At 43.6% G+C, this 17,958-nt stretch overlaps 1 protein-coding gene across 1 annotated transcript in view; it reads left to right on the forward strand.

Annotated features, from left to right (window-relative positions):
* Positions 1 to 14,125: 14,125 nt before the first annotated feature.
* The window catches only part of mmp11b (matrix metallopeptidase 11b), a 35,407-nt gene continuing 31,574 nt past the window's right edge, over positions 14,126 to 17,958 (forward strand). The window contains exon 1 of the mRNA XM_014142878.3: positions 14,126 to 14,405. Coding sequence (XP_013998353.1) covers positions 14,292 to 14,405 — 114 coding nt within the window. The 5' untranslated portion in view covers positions 14,126 to 14,291. The remainder of the gene's footprint in view (positions 14,406 to 17,958) is intronic.

Raw genomic sequence — 17,958 nt, forward strand, 5'->3', positions numbered from 1 at the left:
TTTTGTTTATAGAAACCCATAATGAATGCGATGTTTATAATGTGCTGTACTGCAATCTTGGCCAGACAGAAAAATAACTACAGTAAGCACATATTGTATTAGGAGAAGGTAGAAAGTATGGTTCAGTATAAACACAAAGAGTGATGAAAACAAAACGTTCCCTTAAGGCTTAATCTTAAGCATGGATGGCTTGTAAATATTTTTCCATACATTCTTGCAATTCAAGCCTCTGAGGTGGTGGTGAATGCCTGGAGAGAGTCGTCGCCATAGGAGACACATTAATTAAACATCAGTCGGGTATCGTAAGTAAATTGAACCTGTGGGCTGCAGGAAAAACGCACAAGCAGACAGAACCATTGTTTGATGTGTTTTTGGTACAGAGCAAACCAGCATGTTTGCCTCTCATCTATAATGATGGTGGGTAATTGGTGTCTCTGTGTATGTGTCTCTGTTTATTTTCTTTGTGCCGTGGTTGATGTATTTACAGGGGCCCAATTCCATTGGGATTGCACTTGTCTGTAACCTTTGACCTCTTTATCCTTTTGCCATATTCATTTGCCACTTGTGTCCTGTTTTGTGATTTTGATGAGGAGCACCACCACAGTTACACAATACCCCCATGGCTCTTAGAGATTTAATATTGATACTGATAGTAAGCCAGGCACTTTTCTTCAATTCCAAGTGCCTCTAACCCTAGGAAGCTCTTTGCTACCTTCTCCTCCCTCCTGAATCCTCCTCCCCCCTCCCTCTCTGCGGATGACTTCGTCAACCATTTTGAAAAGAAGGTTGACGACATCCGATCCTCGTTTGCTAAGTCAAACGACACCGCTGGTCCTGCTCACACTGCCCTACCCTGTGCTTTGACCTCTTTCTCCCCTCTCTCTCCAGATGAAATCTCGCGTCTTGTGACGGCCGGCCCCCCAACAACCTGCCCACTTGACCCTATCCCCTCCTCTCTTCTCCAGACCATTTCCGGAGACCTTCTCCCCTACCTCACCTCGCTCATCAACTCATCCTTGACCGCTGGCTACGTCCCTTCCGTCTTCAAGAGAGCGAGAGTTGCACCCCTTCTGAAAAAACCTACACTCGATCCCTCCGATGTCAACAACTACAGACCAGTATCCCTTCTTTCCTTTCTCTCCAAAACTCTTGAACGTGCCGTCCTTGGCCAGCTCTCTTGCTATCTCTCTCAGAATGACCTTCTTGATCCTAATCAGTCAGGTTTCAAGACTGGGCATTCAACTGAGACTGCTCTTCTCTGTGTCACGGAGGCTCTCCGCACTGCTAAAGCTAACTCTCTCTCCTCTGCTCTCATCCTTCTAGACCTATCTGCTGCCTTTGATACTGTGAACCATCAGATCCTCCTCTCCACCCTCTCCGAGCTGGGCATCTCCGGCGCGGCCCACGCTTGGATTGCGTCCTATCTGACAGGTCGCTCCTACCAGGTGGCGTGGCGAGAATCTGTCTCCGCACCACGTGCTCTCACCACTGGTGTCCCCCAGGGCTCTGTTCTAGGCCCTCTCCTATTCTCGCTATACACCAAGTCACTTGGCTCTGTCATATCCTCACATGGTCTCTCATATCATTGCTATGCAGATGACACACAATTAATCTTCTCCTTTCCCCCTTCTGACAACCAGGTGGCGAATTGCATCTCTGCATGTCTGGCAGACATATCAGTGTGGATGACGGATCACCACCTCAAGCTGAACCTCGGCAAGACGGAGCTGCTCTTCCTCCCGGGGAAGGACTGCCCGTTCCATGATCTCGCCATCACGGTTGACAACTCCCTTGTGTCCTCCTCCCAGAGTGCTAAGAGCCTCGGCGTGACCCTGGACAACACCCTGTCGTTCTCCACTAACATCAAGGCGGTGACCCGATCCTGTAGGTTCATGCTCTACAACATTCGCAGAGTACGACCCTGCCTCACACAGGAAGCGGCGCAGGTCCTAATCCAGGCACTTGTCATCTCCCGTCTGGATTACTGCAACTCGTTGTTGGCTGGGCTCCCTGCCTGTGCCATTAAACCCCTACAACTCATCCAGAACGCCGCAGCCCGTCTGGTGTTCAACCTTCCCAAGTTCTCTCACGTCACCCCGCTCCTCCGCTCTCTCCACTGGCTTCCAGTCGAAGCTCGCATCCGCTACAAGACCATGGTGCTTGCCTACGGAGCTGTGAGGGGAACGGCACCGCCGTACCTTCAGGCTCTGATCAGGCCCTACACCCAAACAAGGGCACTGCGTTCATCCACCTCTGGCCTGCTCGCCTCCCTACCTCTGAGGAAGCACAGTTCCTGCTCAGCCCAGTCAAAACTGTTCGCTGCTCTGGCACCCCAATGGTGGAACAAGCTCCCTCACGACGCCAGGACAGCGGAGTCAATCACCACCTTCCGGAGACACCTGAAACCCCACCTCTTTAAGGAATACCTGGGATAGGATAAAGTAATCATTCTACCCCCCCCCTTAAAATATTTAGATGCACTATTGTAAAGTGGTTGTTCCACTGGATATTATAAGGTGAATGCACCAATTTGTAAGTCGCTCTGGATAAGAGCGTCTGCTAAATGACTTAAATGTAAATGTAAATGTAAAGTCAATACACAGCACAAGGTCTGGGAAAACAAGGGCTAAAGACATGGCCTGTCTATTTATGCATTCATTTAGAACTAGCAGCACATTTAATGTAAGCTCACGGGATCAGTCGGCTTTGCAAGGCTAATGGGATTGGTGATTCAGGGAATTTATTTGAGACTGTTACATCTCTTATCAGGTAGACGTGCTTACTCATCTCAATGACTTGCAGCTGGGCTACAGCATTAAAGCTACAGTCTGTGATTAGAAAAACAACAAACTGGAGTCCCCACCATGCACTTGTTTTGGTATGCATCCCAAATCCCAGACTGTACAGACATAGGATCTTCATTTGTGCCAGTTTGCTACAGCAAGAAAATAATGCCTCAGGATCAGAACATTTTAATTATTATGTGGATTATAATGCATGGACATATTTGTAGGGGTTGATACCTTTCTCGTAAGGGAAAATCAAGTCTGAAATTTCAAAGTGGAAATTAGAAACTTCAAAGGCCTTTTTAAACCTCAAATATACTACACGTTTTACATTTCCTGCATTACAAGAATGTTCTCCTGCAATAGGGTGATCAAATTAAGATCCTAAATCTGTACACAGCACAAGGTCTTTATTTAGAACTACTGTCCAAAGTTACTCTGTGGTTATGTAGCCTATAACTGGACTAGTTCATTTCTTCTCAGTTTGTGGCATTGCTTGGGGTGTTTAATCGAGGAGGAAATTAGTAGGATTTACCCACTTTTAGTTTTCTGAGGTTTGGGATGGTATTGGTGATCCAGGGCATTTATGTGAGACTATTACATCTCTTATCAGGTTGACATGCTTAGTCATCTCAATGACTTGCAGCTGGGCTACAGCATTAAAACTACAGTCTGCGATTAGAAAAACAACAAACTGGAGTCCCCACATCGCACTTGTTTTGGTATACATCGCAAATCCCAGACTGTAGCTTAACCAAACGCCAAGATCACAAGTGTGTTGAACCAAAACCCAGTGATGCTATATGGAGTGTGACCAAAAACATCCCCTTGAGTGTGATATCAAATGCTGATGTTGATAAGTTTGCTTAAACCAGCAACTATATCACAGGTGCTGAGTTTCACAAGTGATATGTTATCATTAGAGAATAATCCCATTCCCTTCACATGACCACAGTGCCTCCCCACAGAGAATGACTCACAAAGGCTTACAGGCTAATAAACTAGTCAAAAGGCCCATAAGCCATCTCTTTCAGTTAGACCAGCCGGTGGTGACCAACTCCTGGCCATGAGACCACCTGGTACAAAAGAGAGAGAGTAATTCTGGTTATAAATAACCGAGGGACTTTTGATGTGTTGACTCTCCATATGAGTAAACCTCAAAGATTCCCCCATGTAGGGCAAATGGGGAAATACCAAAACATTGAGAGATGAAGACAACAGTTAGCCTACTGTAGCACGTGATTGATGAGCTTCAGTGGACCATAAAAGACTTCACTAAGCATATTGTATTCCTCACTCCCTCCTCGGTGGACAGGAACTGCATTGTATTCACTGAAGCACTAAACAACAGAAGGTGCTTAAGGCCATACTGTGACATCACTCCTGGAAAAGTATGTGTACTGTACTGTATGTGTCAGTGGGGCTGCATGCCTGGGCAACATCTTTTCATGATCACAGTGCAATAAAATAATCATGCCAAATTCACAATCCTATTTTTTGCCATGGACCGCTACCTCTCCAGCTGAGCGAGCCAGCTGCACCCCCAATCTATACCCCGGCCCCACATCCCCTCCCCTCGTCTCAGCCCCCAGGTCCTTTCTTGTGGTCAGCGGCACACAGGCTGACTGGGGAAGGGGAGTGGGGCCAGGGGGGTGATTAGATCCTCAGGGGCGAACTTTCATGTTGGAGCCCATTCCCTGTTTTACTGAGCCTCTGGGGGCTGGTTGGAGCGGCGTCTGTGGCGGGACCACTCTCTTATGGTCTGGCTGGAATTTGAGAGAGCATGGAGACCCCATGTCATTAAAAAGGGCTGACATTAGCACAAAGAAAAAACCCACTGGCTCTGTGCAAGGCAGCGAGAACCAACTCACTCTCAAAGCAACACCTCAATGAAAGGTGTCCTGATTTGGCTTGATGGTAGTGGAAAACCTCTCCCTACTCATCTCAAAGCGACATTGGAGGCTGCTGAGGGGAGGATGGCTCATAATAATGTCTGGAACGGAGTGAATGGAAACCATGTTTTTTTAAATGTATTTGATACCATTCCACTGATTCCGCTCCAGCCATTACCATGAGCTCATCCTCCCCAATTAAGGTGCCACCAACCTCCTGTGCAAAGCACAACACTTATGGGTGGATACCTGGTGGACACACACACACACACACTTACTGCAAAACAGAAACACCAACAAAAGAATGGGAAGAATACATGGGTCCTTTGTTGACGTTTTAAAAGCAGCATCACATTAACACAATAACCTCGAGGTTCTTGCTCCCGGTTGGACGTGGAAGTTACAACCTTGTTATTTCTTCACAGGCTCCTGACAGATTAAAAAGCTTTATGTGAAATGACGGCTTCAGGTATCTGTTTTGGTAGCATTTTGCCCAATGTCCTCCAGCACAGTTTTCATTGTAAACCTCCACCTTTTCTCTTGACCTGTTTACCTCCATTTATAATGACTTCAGAACAGGAACAATTTATAGGTCTGAAGTTATTTCTTTGCAAAGTCTTATGTTTGTGTTTTCTGCTCATTTCTTTGGCAGACAGTTACAGGCTCAATGTTCAGATAAAATAACAGAATTCCACCAACCTAGCTAATCCCCATGTCAAGCAACCGGCTCCGAGGCCCGTATGACCCATGAATCCCCTATTGCTGCACCAAAGTTGAGATGACACATAGGCCTCCCTTGGATAAAGGTTGAATAAAGGGTGATAAATAGTTTAAAGGTGCTACGCTGAATTAAGACAGTATACGGGAAAAGGACCTGAGGGGGTTGAATAAGGGAAATTCATGTCTTTGAAGACTGTCTGAAACATAATTACTTTATCATACCCTTGCCTCCATTATCTCAGCTTTTTATGACTTAATTTGAGAATATTGACCCCAATGAAATACATAAACTGTCAAATGAATCAAATGCATATGGAAAGCTGTGGCATTAGACCTGAGACCCATTCCTATTACAAACAGAGATTTGCAGGTTAGTTGTAAAGTGTCTGAAATACCATATTTGACTCATAGCCACTAAAGCCATTTCATGAAAGGTCTCATTTGATGACAGTTAACACTGAATAGATAAACTTTTGCCTACAAGGCTACCTGAGGGTAACGTCTAAGATCACAGGTGCAATTTACAAGAGTACCACATGAATCCATAGTATTCAATAGGTCTCTTGAAAGATGTATTTTATTCCAGAGACTAATAAATGTTGAATAAACAGGGCAACATAATAACAAATATAAAACAAAGTTGTTTCTGAGACAGGGTATGGGAATTATACCACACTTGTTTCACTTCAACTGTGTAAAACAAAATGGATTCCACAGCACCATGGGACCGATTTATAAGCTTTTATGTGTCTGTAGGATATGACATTTGTGAATCACTTGAACTGCTATTACCTGTGTTGGCACTTTTTCTGAACATTCCCTCTGGGTTAGCCCAACAGAAAGATGTCCTAAAAGAGACCAGATGGAAAAGACCCTCAAATCCTCAGCTTTGGGTATTAGATCAATCATTTTAAAAGCAAAAGTCTCATGTCTTATTGGATTTGATGCAATTGGTCCCACTATCGTTCTAACAGTTGTTTCCCCTCCTCTCTTCCTCTCTCTGTCTCTCTGTAATTGTGTAGGTAGAATTACAACAATGTTTACCTGCACAAAGGGAATTCACACAGGTGTCCTGTGTGAATTTAAGTATGCTCCCTCTAATTCTTTCGCTCTCCCTCAGGACTACCTGGCCTAATGCCTCAGGACTACCTGGCATAATGACTCCTGGCTATCCCCAGTCCACCTGGTCGTGTTGCTGCTCTAGGGAACCCTGACCGCTTAGCCGGACGTGCTACCTTGTCCCGGGCCTGCTGTTTTCTACCTTCTCCTCCTCTCTACCGCAACTGCTGTCTCGACCTCTGAATGCTCGGCTATGAAAAGCCAACTGACATTTACTCCTGAGGTGCTGACCTGTTGCACCCTCTACAACCACTGTGATTATTATTTGACCCTGCTGGTCGTCTATGAAAGTTTGAACATCTTGACTAACAATCTGGCCTTAAATGGCCATGTACTCTTATAATCTCCACCCAGCACAGCCAGAAGAGGACTGGCCACCCCTCAAAGCCTGGTTCCTCTCTAGGTTTCTTCCTACGTTCCTGCCTTTCTAGGGAGTTTTTCCTAGCCCCTGTGCTTCTACATCTGCATTGCTTGCTGTTTTGGGTTTTAGGCTGGGTTTCTGTATAGCACTTTGTGGCATCTGCTGATGTAAAAAGAGCTTCATAAATACATTTGATTGATTAATTGAATTACTTGCATGATCTGAATGAAAATAACTCTCAGATAACTGAAAACTGAAAAGTCGGTTGGTTTGCATTTCAGAAAACCACTCATCAAGTATACTCTCATCCAAAGGATTATTACTGTAATAATAACCACATATTTAAATTATAACAATATGTGCTCTGTTTGAAACAATTTTTCAACCAACACCATCGCCCGTATTCATGAAACTGGGCTGAAGAAACCCTTTAGAAGGCAACCTTTGGTTTTATGACCTTGTAACTTAACCCAGGCATTAGGAAACTTGAGCCACAGCCTGGTCTGTGGGGGACCATTATCTCAGTAAACTGTGCCTTTGGAACTGGATGGCTGCTATTAATAGTTTTTCACTGTTTGTCACTATTGAGTCATTCAGGGGAAATCCGTCCCTACAGGCTCGTTACCTACCTACCTATGTGATCTGGTGTGTGTGTGTGTGTGTGTGTGTGTGTGTGTGTGTGTGTGTGTGTGTGTGTGTGTGTGTGTGTGTGTGTGTGTCTGTGTGTGGTGCAACAAGATAGCTACAGCAGGAGGAAGACAATAGGAACATCTGTATCAGCGATAATACAGGTATATTTTGCAATATCACGGCAAATGAGATTCAACGATATGACATGACATGAATAGGAAACCTTTACATCTTTTGGGAACCTTTTTGTGCTGTCTTTGTTTTGCCAATCCTCTTTGGGAAACACAAACACAGTTAATTGGCAGTAAAATGACATCCAGGTGTGAAGGAAAGCAAGCAGAGGGATGTCCAATCCACTGTTGATGATCAATGAACACTGAAGTGGACAAAGGGCTGGCTTGGAGAGGTGTGATTAACATGTGGTCAGCTTTAAGATCCTCTGATGAACAACACCGAGCCCGCTGGAGGAAGTTTATGGATGTCTGACGACTATAGAAAGGCCATTGAGGTCGGTCCACTAGCCACCTTGACCTGGTTGCCCCCCCATTCTAACTCGTTAGCCTGTTCTTCACTGTTGAACTATCTCTGGACGAGGTATTGCTTTGTGAGGTCTTGATTGGGCTTAATCGGTGCTTGAACATTGCTCTAATGACCGGCTAGCTATTATTCGAGTCAAGTGCAGCCAAAGCCAGGTGCGGGTGAATCACACAATTTATTTCAAAATGAGTAGATGGCAGTTGAGCAGCATGGCGGAGCACGGAATCTAATGTATATAACAATATGATTGTGTATCATGGTGATTTTTGATGGAACTACAATGACCTCACTATTTATCTATGGCTCTGCTTGAACTTTGTGACTGCATCAGTCAAAAGAGGATGGCTTTCCTCTGCTCTCTTTAAGGCTTCTTTCAAGAGGATGAACTGAGCCTTTTTTCGTAGTTAAAGTTTCTATGGGACAAAACAAAACAAACTCCCAACTAAAGGTTTTATGGTGGATTGATGGATTTTACACAGTTCTGACAGAAGAAGAGGAACCTTGAACCAAACTTACCACAATCTACTGTGAGGTTACCTATCCAAACATCCAAAGTTTGGGGGTCCAGTATTTACCAGCCCCCTCCACCCCTGCTGGACACGCACCTGGTTCCCCAAGAAAATATAAAACACTTTTGTTTTTTCTCCTTTTAAACTGGTTATCGAGTCAACCGGTAATTTGAGATGACTCAACTTTAGTGTTGTTCTCTGGAAAAAAAAGGAAAGGGGAGTTTTTATGTCTTTTTAGGGAAACCTGCCAGCGATTAAGCCGGACAGCATGCCTCTTTGCTCTACCGTCCATTTGGGCCCATAATTGACCATAAGTGGGTCCTTATGGGTGAGGGGTGTTGCGTGGCAGCTTGCCTGTCCATCTGGCTTTGTTGTGGCTAGCAGGCCCAATAGATTCCCAGGTCCAGCAGCCCGATCCAGGGGATTGGGGTCAGGGGAGAGAGTTGTGTGTGGGGGGGTTAAGAATGACAAACTGGCTTGGCTGATCAACCCAAAGCTGCACCTGACAATAAAGGGCAGGAAAACCATTAATTAACCACAGGCCAGGGTGACTCAGGGGTGCGATTTCAACTGGGTCTCAGTTACTAGGTCATCCATCTCCAGAGGGGTGAGAGGGAATTTTAAGAGGACAGAATCGTCTGAGTTGCCACTGGACCATCAGTTGCATTTACTCTGCAACCAAGAGGTGGTGCTGGCTTGCAATGATAACATATCAGTAGTGAGGTGATGGTGTAGGAAAAGGCTTCTGGGGAGACACAGACAAGGAGGAGCACAGTGACCTATTCTTCTGAACAAGGTTCACTATACCGCCCTTCTAGCCTTTAGCCCCCTTGCTGCCACACCACTCTAAAGTGTGGATCCACTTCAAGGTTTTAACAAATCAAATCAAAGTTTATTGGTCGAGTACACAGATTTGCAGATGTTATCGCAGGTGCAGCGAAATGCTTTTGTTTGTAGCTCCAACAGTGCAGTAATTAATACCTAGCAATCAAAAATAAATACAAATAAAAACACAATACACACATAATAAATAAAAGAAAGAAAGAAATATCAGAACGAGCAATGTCAGAGTGCGGAATATAATGTATAAGTATATGATGGTGTATAGACATTATGGACAGTATATGAATAGAAAAGGTGTGTACAGCAGTAGTTATATAGAATGAGCCTTGACTAGAATACAGTGTATACATGTAAACATGATTAAAGTGACCAGTGTTCAATGACTATGTACATAGGGCAGCAGTTTCTAAAGTGCAAGGTAGCGTACCGGGTGGTAGCCGGGTAGAGTACCGGGTGGTAGCCGGGTAGTAACAGTGACTAAGGTTCAGGGCAGGGTACTGGAGGCCGGATAGTGGTGACTGTTTAAAAAAAAGTTGCGTGATGCACCGGTGTGTCAATCTAAGTTACATAATAAAAAAATCCCCATCAACATCCGTCAGTTTAAGCTAGAGATATCTGAGATATTGTCTCAATCCACCGCATCCGCCTATGTTGCACTTCCTCATCTGTGGTGAAAGGTGGCAGAGCTATAGTGGTGTTAGTCAGACCATGAGACATCCTGAAAATCGGTATTTTCACGAAAACGTCTGTAGTGCCCGAACAAACTAATATGACCCCACTGTGGAAAGGGGAGATTCTCACAAACACAATGGTGTTCTCCGTTTTGATCTACGACCCCCACAAGTGTCCCCACCCCCCAGCTTTGATGCACCTGTACTGTCTCCACCTTCTAGATGGCAGCAGGGTGAACAGGCTGTGGCTCGAGTGGCTGAGGTCCTTGATGACAGGGGCGAAAATCTGATATCAACTTTGGGGGGGACAATTACATGACATTTTCTCAAGAGCAATTCCTGAGGGGGACACCAAAAGTAGTGCTGTAACACATAGCCTACATTGTAATATGGTAAATGTATATTGAGGAACCAAAGAAATAAGGTGTTTGCCGTACTCCTAACTACCGGTACCCAAAACTACACAACTATTCACAACAGCAATACCATTGCCTTTAACAAATCTTAGTTCAGTCACCAGTTTAAGTTGAGAGTGGGGGTATCCATGGCATTTTCCAATTATGTTCCTATTTTACAAGTAAAAAAAATGGAGAACCTTTCATAATGTTGCCAAACAAAGACTCAACAAACTTACCTGAGACTCCCTGTCTCTGACAGTACCTGCATATCTGTCCCCAACTCTGCTGTCTGTGTGCCATCTGTTGCCTGCTCTGCCTAATGACATCATTGTGAAACATTTCCATTAGAATTTCATTTCTTTCTTATGAACATTTTATCAACTAGTCTTTGAGATATTAGGCTACTAGGGTTCTTACTTTGCGTTTTGGTGTACTGAAAAATACTCTGATGTCCGTCTTTTATTTTTCTGCCATTTATCTACCTGGCTGGCTGGCTACACACACACACAGTGTGTTGGTTATTTACAGTAGGAGATGGGCTTCTATCATCTTATCTTTTATCATTCTATTTGGGCTTCGATCTAAAAGGTAGCTAGCAAATGTTAAACGGATTAAAATGACAAGAGTTGACAGCTGTATGAGTTCACCATTTACACAACATATGCTGCAACCTTTTGTAATTTTAATAGTTTGTTTCATATTGGCTGGCTTCCAACAATAGCTGAATTTGCAAAGCTTGCGAACACCAATTCAGTTTCAGTGGTGTTTGCTATAATCTTTGCTACCTGGGTTAAATCAGTTTATCGCTAACCTTATCACAGGGACTTTGAAGCACTAACTTACGTCATCTGCATGCTGATCTCGGAATAAATTGACCATAGCAAAGATTCCATCTTTGACGAGGCCACATAAATGGAATAGGTACTAGCTAGCTTAATAGTTAATATTTGCGCGCTAGCTGTGCATATTCAGCTAGTGTGTGTGCGCGATTGACTGGATTAACCTCACGTCAGTTACGTTCATTGAGTGCCTTTCAGACAGTGGCTACGACCCCTCTGTTACCTTGCCAGTGGATCAAACCATTGTGAGGAAAAGGGTGGGGGGGGTCGCAATCTTTTGAAACTTAAAAACGCGCTGTTAAGTGTCTATAATCAGCACAATTGCTTTCATTGCGTATTATTAATATTATTTAAATTACATAGTTATGTTTCAGTGATATATTGGGGGGGACAAATCATATTTTTCCCAGGATGGGGGGGTCGTGTCCCCCCCGCGATTTCCGCCCCTGCTTGATGATCTTCTTGGCCTTCCTGTGACACCGGGTGCTGTAGATTCCTGTGGGCTCCTGAGTGGCGCAGCCTGTCTAAGGCACTGCATCTCAGTGCAAGAGGCGTCACTACAGTACCTGGTTCGAATCCAGGCTGCATCACATCCAGCTGTGACTGGGAGTACTTTTGAGTGGTGCGCAATTGGCCCAGCGTTGTCTGGGTTTGGCTTGGGTAGGCCGTCATTGTAAATAAGAATTTGTTCTTAACTGACTTGCCTAGTTAAATGAAGGTTAAATAAATAAAATACATTGAAAAAATCCTGGAGGGCAGGAACTGTGCTGGGCTGACCGAGCCACCCTCTGGAGAGCTGTGTGGACGGTGCAATTGCCGTACCAGGCGGTGATACAGCCCGACAGGATGCTCTCAATGGTGCATCTAAAGATGTTTGTGAGCCTCTCAGAGGCCAAGCCAAATTTCTTCAGCCTCCTTAGGGACATGACGGATTGCAGCTAATAACCGAACCGGCCTCCAACCATAAAGACCAGGTAATAAACTCTTAACCCAGTGGCCTGTTTGTTAGAGAAGAAAAGAGTTGTCTTCTCCATTAGCGGACATCTCAAGTTCATACAATCACAGGGGGAGATTGACTGATGAACTCGATGGGGAGGCCCATGTCTGGTTTGTGGTGTGACTGGTCTGTGGTCAGGGTTCACCAGCCACACAGAGAGGGAGGTGGGGGGGGTTAGGGTTAATCACTAAAGACCCTTGGCGAGCCGGAGTCCATCAAGACCAAGAGAAGAAGAGGACACAGCTGACCTAGTCTTGACATGAGCAGAAGAACATTGTAAACATTGTGTAGTCTTTTTGTAGTCTTATTGTTCCCCAGGGGTTTTGCTTGCTAGCTCACCTTCATTGGACAGGGCTTGGGCCCCTGGGGACGTTAGGAGGACTGTATTTAGCCTCTTTCTTACAGAACGGAGGGAATGTGGCAGTTACAATACAGTTCAGTTTCAATTAGCCTGTTTCCAGTAAAGATATCCTCTCAGCACAAGGATTCTATTGGATATTGAACATCGTCTTGAACAGTTTAGTGATACCCACTGCCAAGAGCAATATGAGATCAATTAGAAGTGTGTATCTTGGCTTGCCGCGAGCTGTACATTTAGTCCCCTTCACCCCCTCCACTTTAAGTCTGCATCCAGACGCATGCTGCATAATTACACAAGATCCTTTGTTAAAATGATATACAAAGAAACAGTGTTTGATTAGTGATTTGGCTGGGGTTCTGAAGAGGGAAATTTATATAATTTGATTTATAGGGGGTTAATACCAAATTCTCGATTGTAACGCTTAACCTCATAGTATAATGGGGAAGATTGGATTGACATAAGTCTGACTGTCACTGGAAAACTTGATGCTGGTACCTTTAAAAATGTTCTAGAAACTTTTCATGATACTGTAGTGACCCTCAGCGGGTATGGTGGGCAAGCTAGCAGCATCAGTCATGAAAATTGTTTATGGGGTTGTCATGGTAATAGAAGTGTGTGTGTGTGTGTGGGGGGGGGGGGGGGGTGTTCAAAATAGGTTTGTGGGGATATAACTATCTCTCTCTTGTGATTATCTCTCTGGGGAGATACCTCCCGCTGTACTGTGATTTATGGCTAGCTAGTTCAGGCTGGGTTTGTTGTTTTGTGCACCTCCCCTTTACCCTGTGCAGTGTAACATTAAAATACCTGTTGGCATTAACTGTATTTCCCTCGCTGTCCGTTTGTTATTTAAGCTAGTAAAGTTATAGCTAAGATCGGGAAACCTATAAATGCCACAGTACCTTGGTGGAAATCTTGGTGGATGGTTCAGTGGAATGCTAGTTGGTGTTTTTTGGGGGTACATTTTGTTCAAGGGTAGATCTGTCCTCTGGGCAGGTTTGTGGATAACCCTTATTGAACCATTCACTAATGTTTCCAGTTCCACTAAAGTTTCCTGAGAAGTGTCAATACCTGCACCCATGGTTGGGCAAAGATAGTCTGCATCAACATTCATCTTGTTACAAAATACTTCATAGGCTACCACAAAAACAGAAAAAGTCACTTTGCATGTAACCATCTTGAGTTATTAAAACAAATCTCAATCAAAGTAGCCTATAAATGAAGATTAATAAACATGTTATGAATTGCATATGTGACCAACCTATCAAACCCTAATGGTTTACTCTGCGCCTAAAGAGCACATTAACTGAGTTGATGCCTATACCCCTAACCCTGGGATCTTTCAGGTCAGAGTTCTGAAAAGGTTTACAAGGCTTCTTGCACATGAGCATTGATGCAGCGGGAAACGGGTTAAATCACGTGAGCGCCTGTGTACTTGGCTTGCCACCGAGGCCCATAAAAAAGTGTAATTTGAAGAAAGAGAACAAAGAAATAAGCGAGTATAAAATCCCCCTGCGAGACACATCTCCGTCATTCCCTGACTCCACTTCATCCCGCTCACATCCTCCGCCCTCTCTCTCTATACCCAAGGTATAGCGCGGTCAAACTGAGAGTCCGCTCCGAATCAAAAGATGATGCCGTCTCTTTGGTTTTTCTGTAGCATCTTTGCGTTGCACCTCTTGCTCTGCGTTCATTCTCTGCCAGTACCGGAGGGGAGAGACAGCAACAGGTACAAAGCCGCGGCGGTGAGTGACGATATAAATGCAGATGATGTGGAATTATTTTACATTTTGCAGAGCAAGCGCGTTTTATGAGTCTAAGTTATGGAGTATGTGGGTCCAGACTCACTGTGTGTGTGTGTGTGTGTGTGTGTGTGTTATTCTTTTGAGAGAGAAAGATCAGAAGAAAGAGAGGGTAGCCTACCCATTGGGTAAAAACTGGTTGAATCAACGTTGTTTCCATGTAATTTCAACAACAAAAATGCTATGTGTCATTTTTTGACCAAACTGTTAACTTCATAATGTAAATCAAAAGTAGACATTGAATTATGTCTGTGCACACAATGAGTACCGTTTACTTGTGAAAGAGTGTACTAAATCAGTAACTTTGTTCCGCAACAATTTACAGGTAAAGTGCCTGCAGAAAGTATTCATATCCCTTGACTTGTTCCACATTTTGTAGTGTTACAGCCTGAGTTCGAAATGAAAAAGTGAAAACATGTTTTAGAAATGTTTGCACATTTATTGAGAATGAAATACAGAAATATATAATTGACATAACAATTCACACCCCTGAGTCAATAATTTGTAGAAGCACCTTTGGCAGCGATTACAGCTGTGAGTTTTTAAGTTTCTAAGAGCTTTCCACATCTGGATTGTGCAACATTTGCGCATTATTCTTTTCAAAATGATTCAAGCTCTGTTAAATTGGTTGTTGATCATTGCTAGGCAACCATTTACAGGTCTTGCCATCAGTGGCGATTTTAGCATGTAAATCTTCGTGGGGCAAACAAAAAAAATGTGTGATGGATGCCAGCAACGCCATAACACAACACTAAACAATAACATTAGTTGGACTATAACGGTGACAAACGGTGCCCACAAACTGTTAGGGCCTAAAGCTGTCCCAACAGCAGAGTCCCAACAGCAGTCCCAACACCTTACCACTGCTACAGTTCATTCAGCCTCATTTACTGCCTCATTTACAGCCTCATTTACTGCCTTTTATAAAAAACAGAGCTGATATGGCTGACTTGCTTAATGTGGTTTCTAATGACAATTGAGATGTTCAAACTATGGTATAAGGGGACTACAAGCGGATAAGAGGCGAAATCCGTCATTTCGATTATGACAATAATGAGCGAGAGATGACGGACGTAACAGTTAATCAATATAACTATTTGTTCAGCACTTTTTAAACGTACAGCGACATAATTCAGAACATGGGCCGTTCTTACACATAAACAGACAATGAAATCTCTTAGAATATTCGATGATTACATTTCTCTAAAACAGTTTATAGGTAAACAATCACACACCGGCCACGAACGATGTGTTTACAATACCGCGTTGGTGAAAATAGACCAAATGATTAGGATGAGGCACATTGGCTACTAACAGTTCACTACACAACATACACTTAGTATTACTTTCTTAACTACAGTATACATAACGTTATCTATCTGGCATCCTACATCATTTATGAAGCAGTATATCCATTTTTGGACTCACGTTGTTGTGATGTGCTTGAACAGGAAAGTGGCGAGGCGGTCCATTTTGGACACATGTTGTAATCAAAGAGAAATATGCCGGATTTACAATTCTGTGTTGAGTGGCCGTTCAACGCGTATTTTCCCAGTCTTAGCTCGTTTTCCCGAGTTCCCAGTTGTCTTGAACTCACAGTTAGCCACTGATTCCTTCCCAAACCACTCGTTGTTGGATTTGCGATTTCCAATTTGTTGTGTAATGTTTATGTCCAATGGCCGATTAGCACCAAGACGTTGTATCTCTGATTTCTCTTCATATGACAAAGATCGAAAGGGATTTGATTGTCGACTTGATTCATGGTGAGGACTGCTAGCTTGCTAGCTAAGATGTTGAAAGTATGATGTTGACATGATCAGTCCAATCAAAGCTCCTGTACATATAACCCGATTTGATGTCATTCTGTGGACAATGACCTTGAGCCTTCTTGGATGGGCACTTCTAATATAACTCTATTGCAGAACCCAAGGGGCAACATTTTTCGAGCTCTAACCTTAGAATTGGGAACGAGTACTGTCCCATGAGTGACAGAAAACTGAGCCAATCAGGCGCAACACTCTTTATTTTCTGCAGGCTAGCCCCACCACCACCACAGAAATCACTGAGCATTTTTGAAACACCTGCATTTTGGAGCTGCCTTACTCAATAAAGCAAACAAGAGACAATGTTTGTATGCAGTTTTATCAACTCAATGACGTTTTTTTTATTTATTTTTTTACATTGTTTGCAAACTGATATGTGACACATATTAATGCTAAAATAACAAGCAAAACAGGGAAGGCCCCCCCATTTTTGATTTTGTATTTACTTTTTTAACTAAAAGTGTGGGGCTCAAATGACGGATCGCCACTGCTTGCCATAGGTTTTGAAGTAGATTTAAGTCAAATTGTAACTTGGCCACTCAGGAACATTCATTGTCTTGGCATTGTGTTTTAGGTAATTGCCCTGCTGAAAGTTGAATTAATCTCCCAGTGTCTGGTGGAAAGCAGACTGAACTAGGTTTTCCTCTAGGATTTTGCCTGTGCTTAGTTCCAATCTGTAAAAAAAATGTATCCTGAAAAACTCCTAGCCCTGAACGATAACAAGCATACCCATAACATGATGCAGCCACCACTATGCGTGAAAATATGGAGAGTGGTGCTCAGTAATGTGTTGTATTGGATTTGACCCAAACATAACACATTGTATTCAGGACAAAAAGGGAATTGCTTTGCCACATTTTGTGCAGTATTACTTTAGTGCCTTGCTGCAAACAGGATGCATGTTTGGGAATATTTTTATTCTATACAGGCTTCCTTCTTTTCACTTTGTCAATTAGGCTAGTATTGTTGAGTAACTACAATGTTGTTGATCCATCCTCAGTTTTCTCCTATCACAGCCATTAAACTCTGTAACTGTTTTAAAGTGTCACGTGTGCTCCCTCTGGCCTCTAGGTCACCAGGCTGCTCGTTACCTGTCACCATCGTTACGCGAATCAGCGCATTATGACACTCACCTGGACTCCATCACCTCCTTGATTACCTGCCCTATATGTCACTCCCTTTGGTTCCTTCCCCAGGCGACATTGTTATGTCTGTGCGTTGTTCGTGGTTTCTTGTTCTGGATTATGTTACGTTTATTTATTAAAACCCTCACTCCCTGAACTTGCTTCCCGACTCCCAGCGCACATGTTACATAAAGTCACCATTAGTGAAATCCCGAGCGGTTTCCCTGGTCTTTGTAATTTAATCTTTGTTGGAAATTCACTGCTCAACTGAGGGACCTTACAGATAATTGTATGTGTGGGGTACAGAGATGAGGTAGTCATTCAAAAATCATGTTAAACACTATTATTGCACACAGAGTCCATGCAACTTATGTGACTTGTGAATTTATTTTGGCGTGCCATAACAAAGGGGTGGAATACTTTTACATTTTTTAAAATCTTTATTTAACTAGGCAAGTCAGTTAAGAACCAATTTTTATTTACAATGACGGCCAAACCTTAATGATGCTGGGCCAATTGTGCGCTGCCCTATGGAAGTCCCAATCACGT

This window comes from Salmo salar, chromosome 01 (genome assembly GCF_965601325.2).
Source record: "Salmo salar chromosome 01, fSalSal1, whole genome shotgun sequence".
Lineage (NCBI taxonomy): Eukaryota > Metazoa > Chordata > Actinopteri > Salmoniformes > Salmonidae > Salmo > Salmo salar.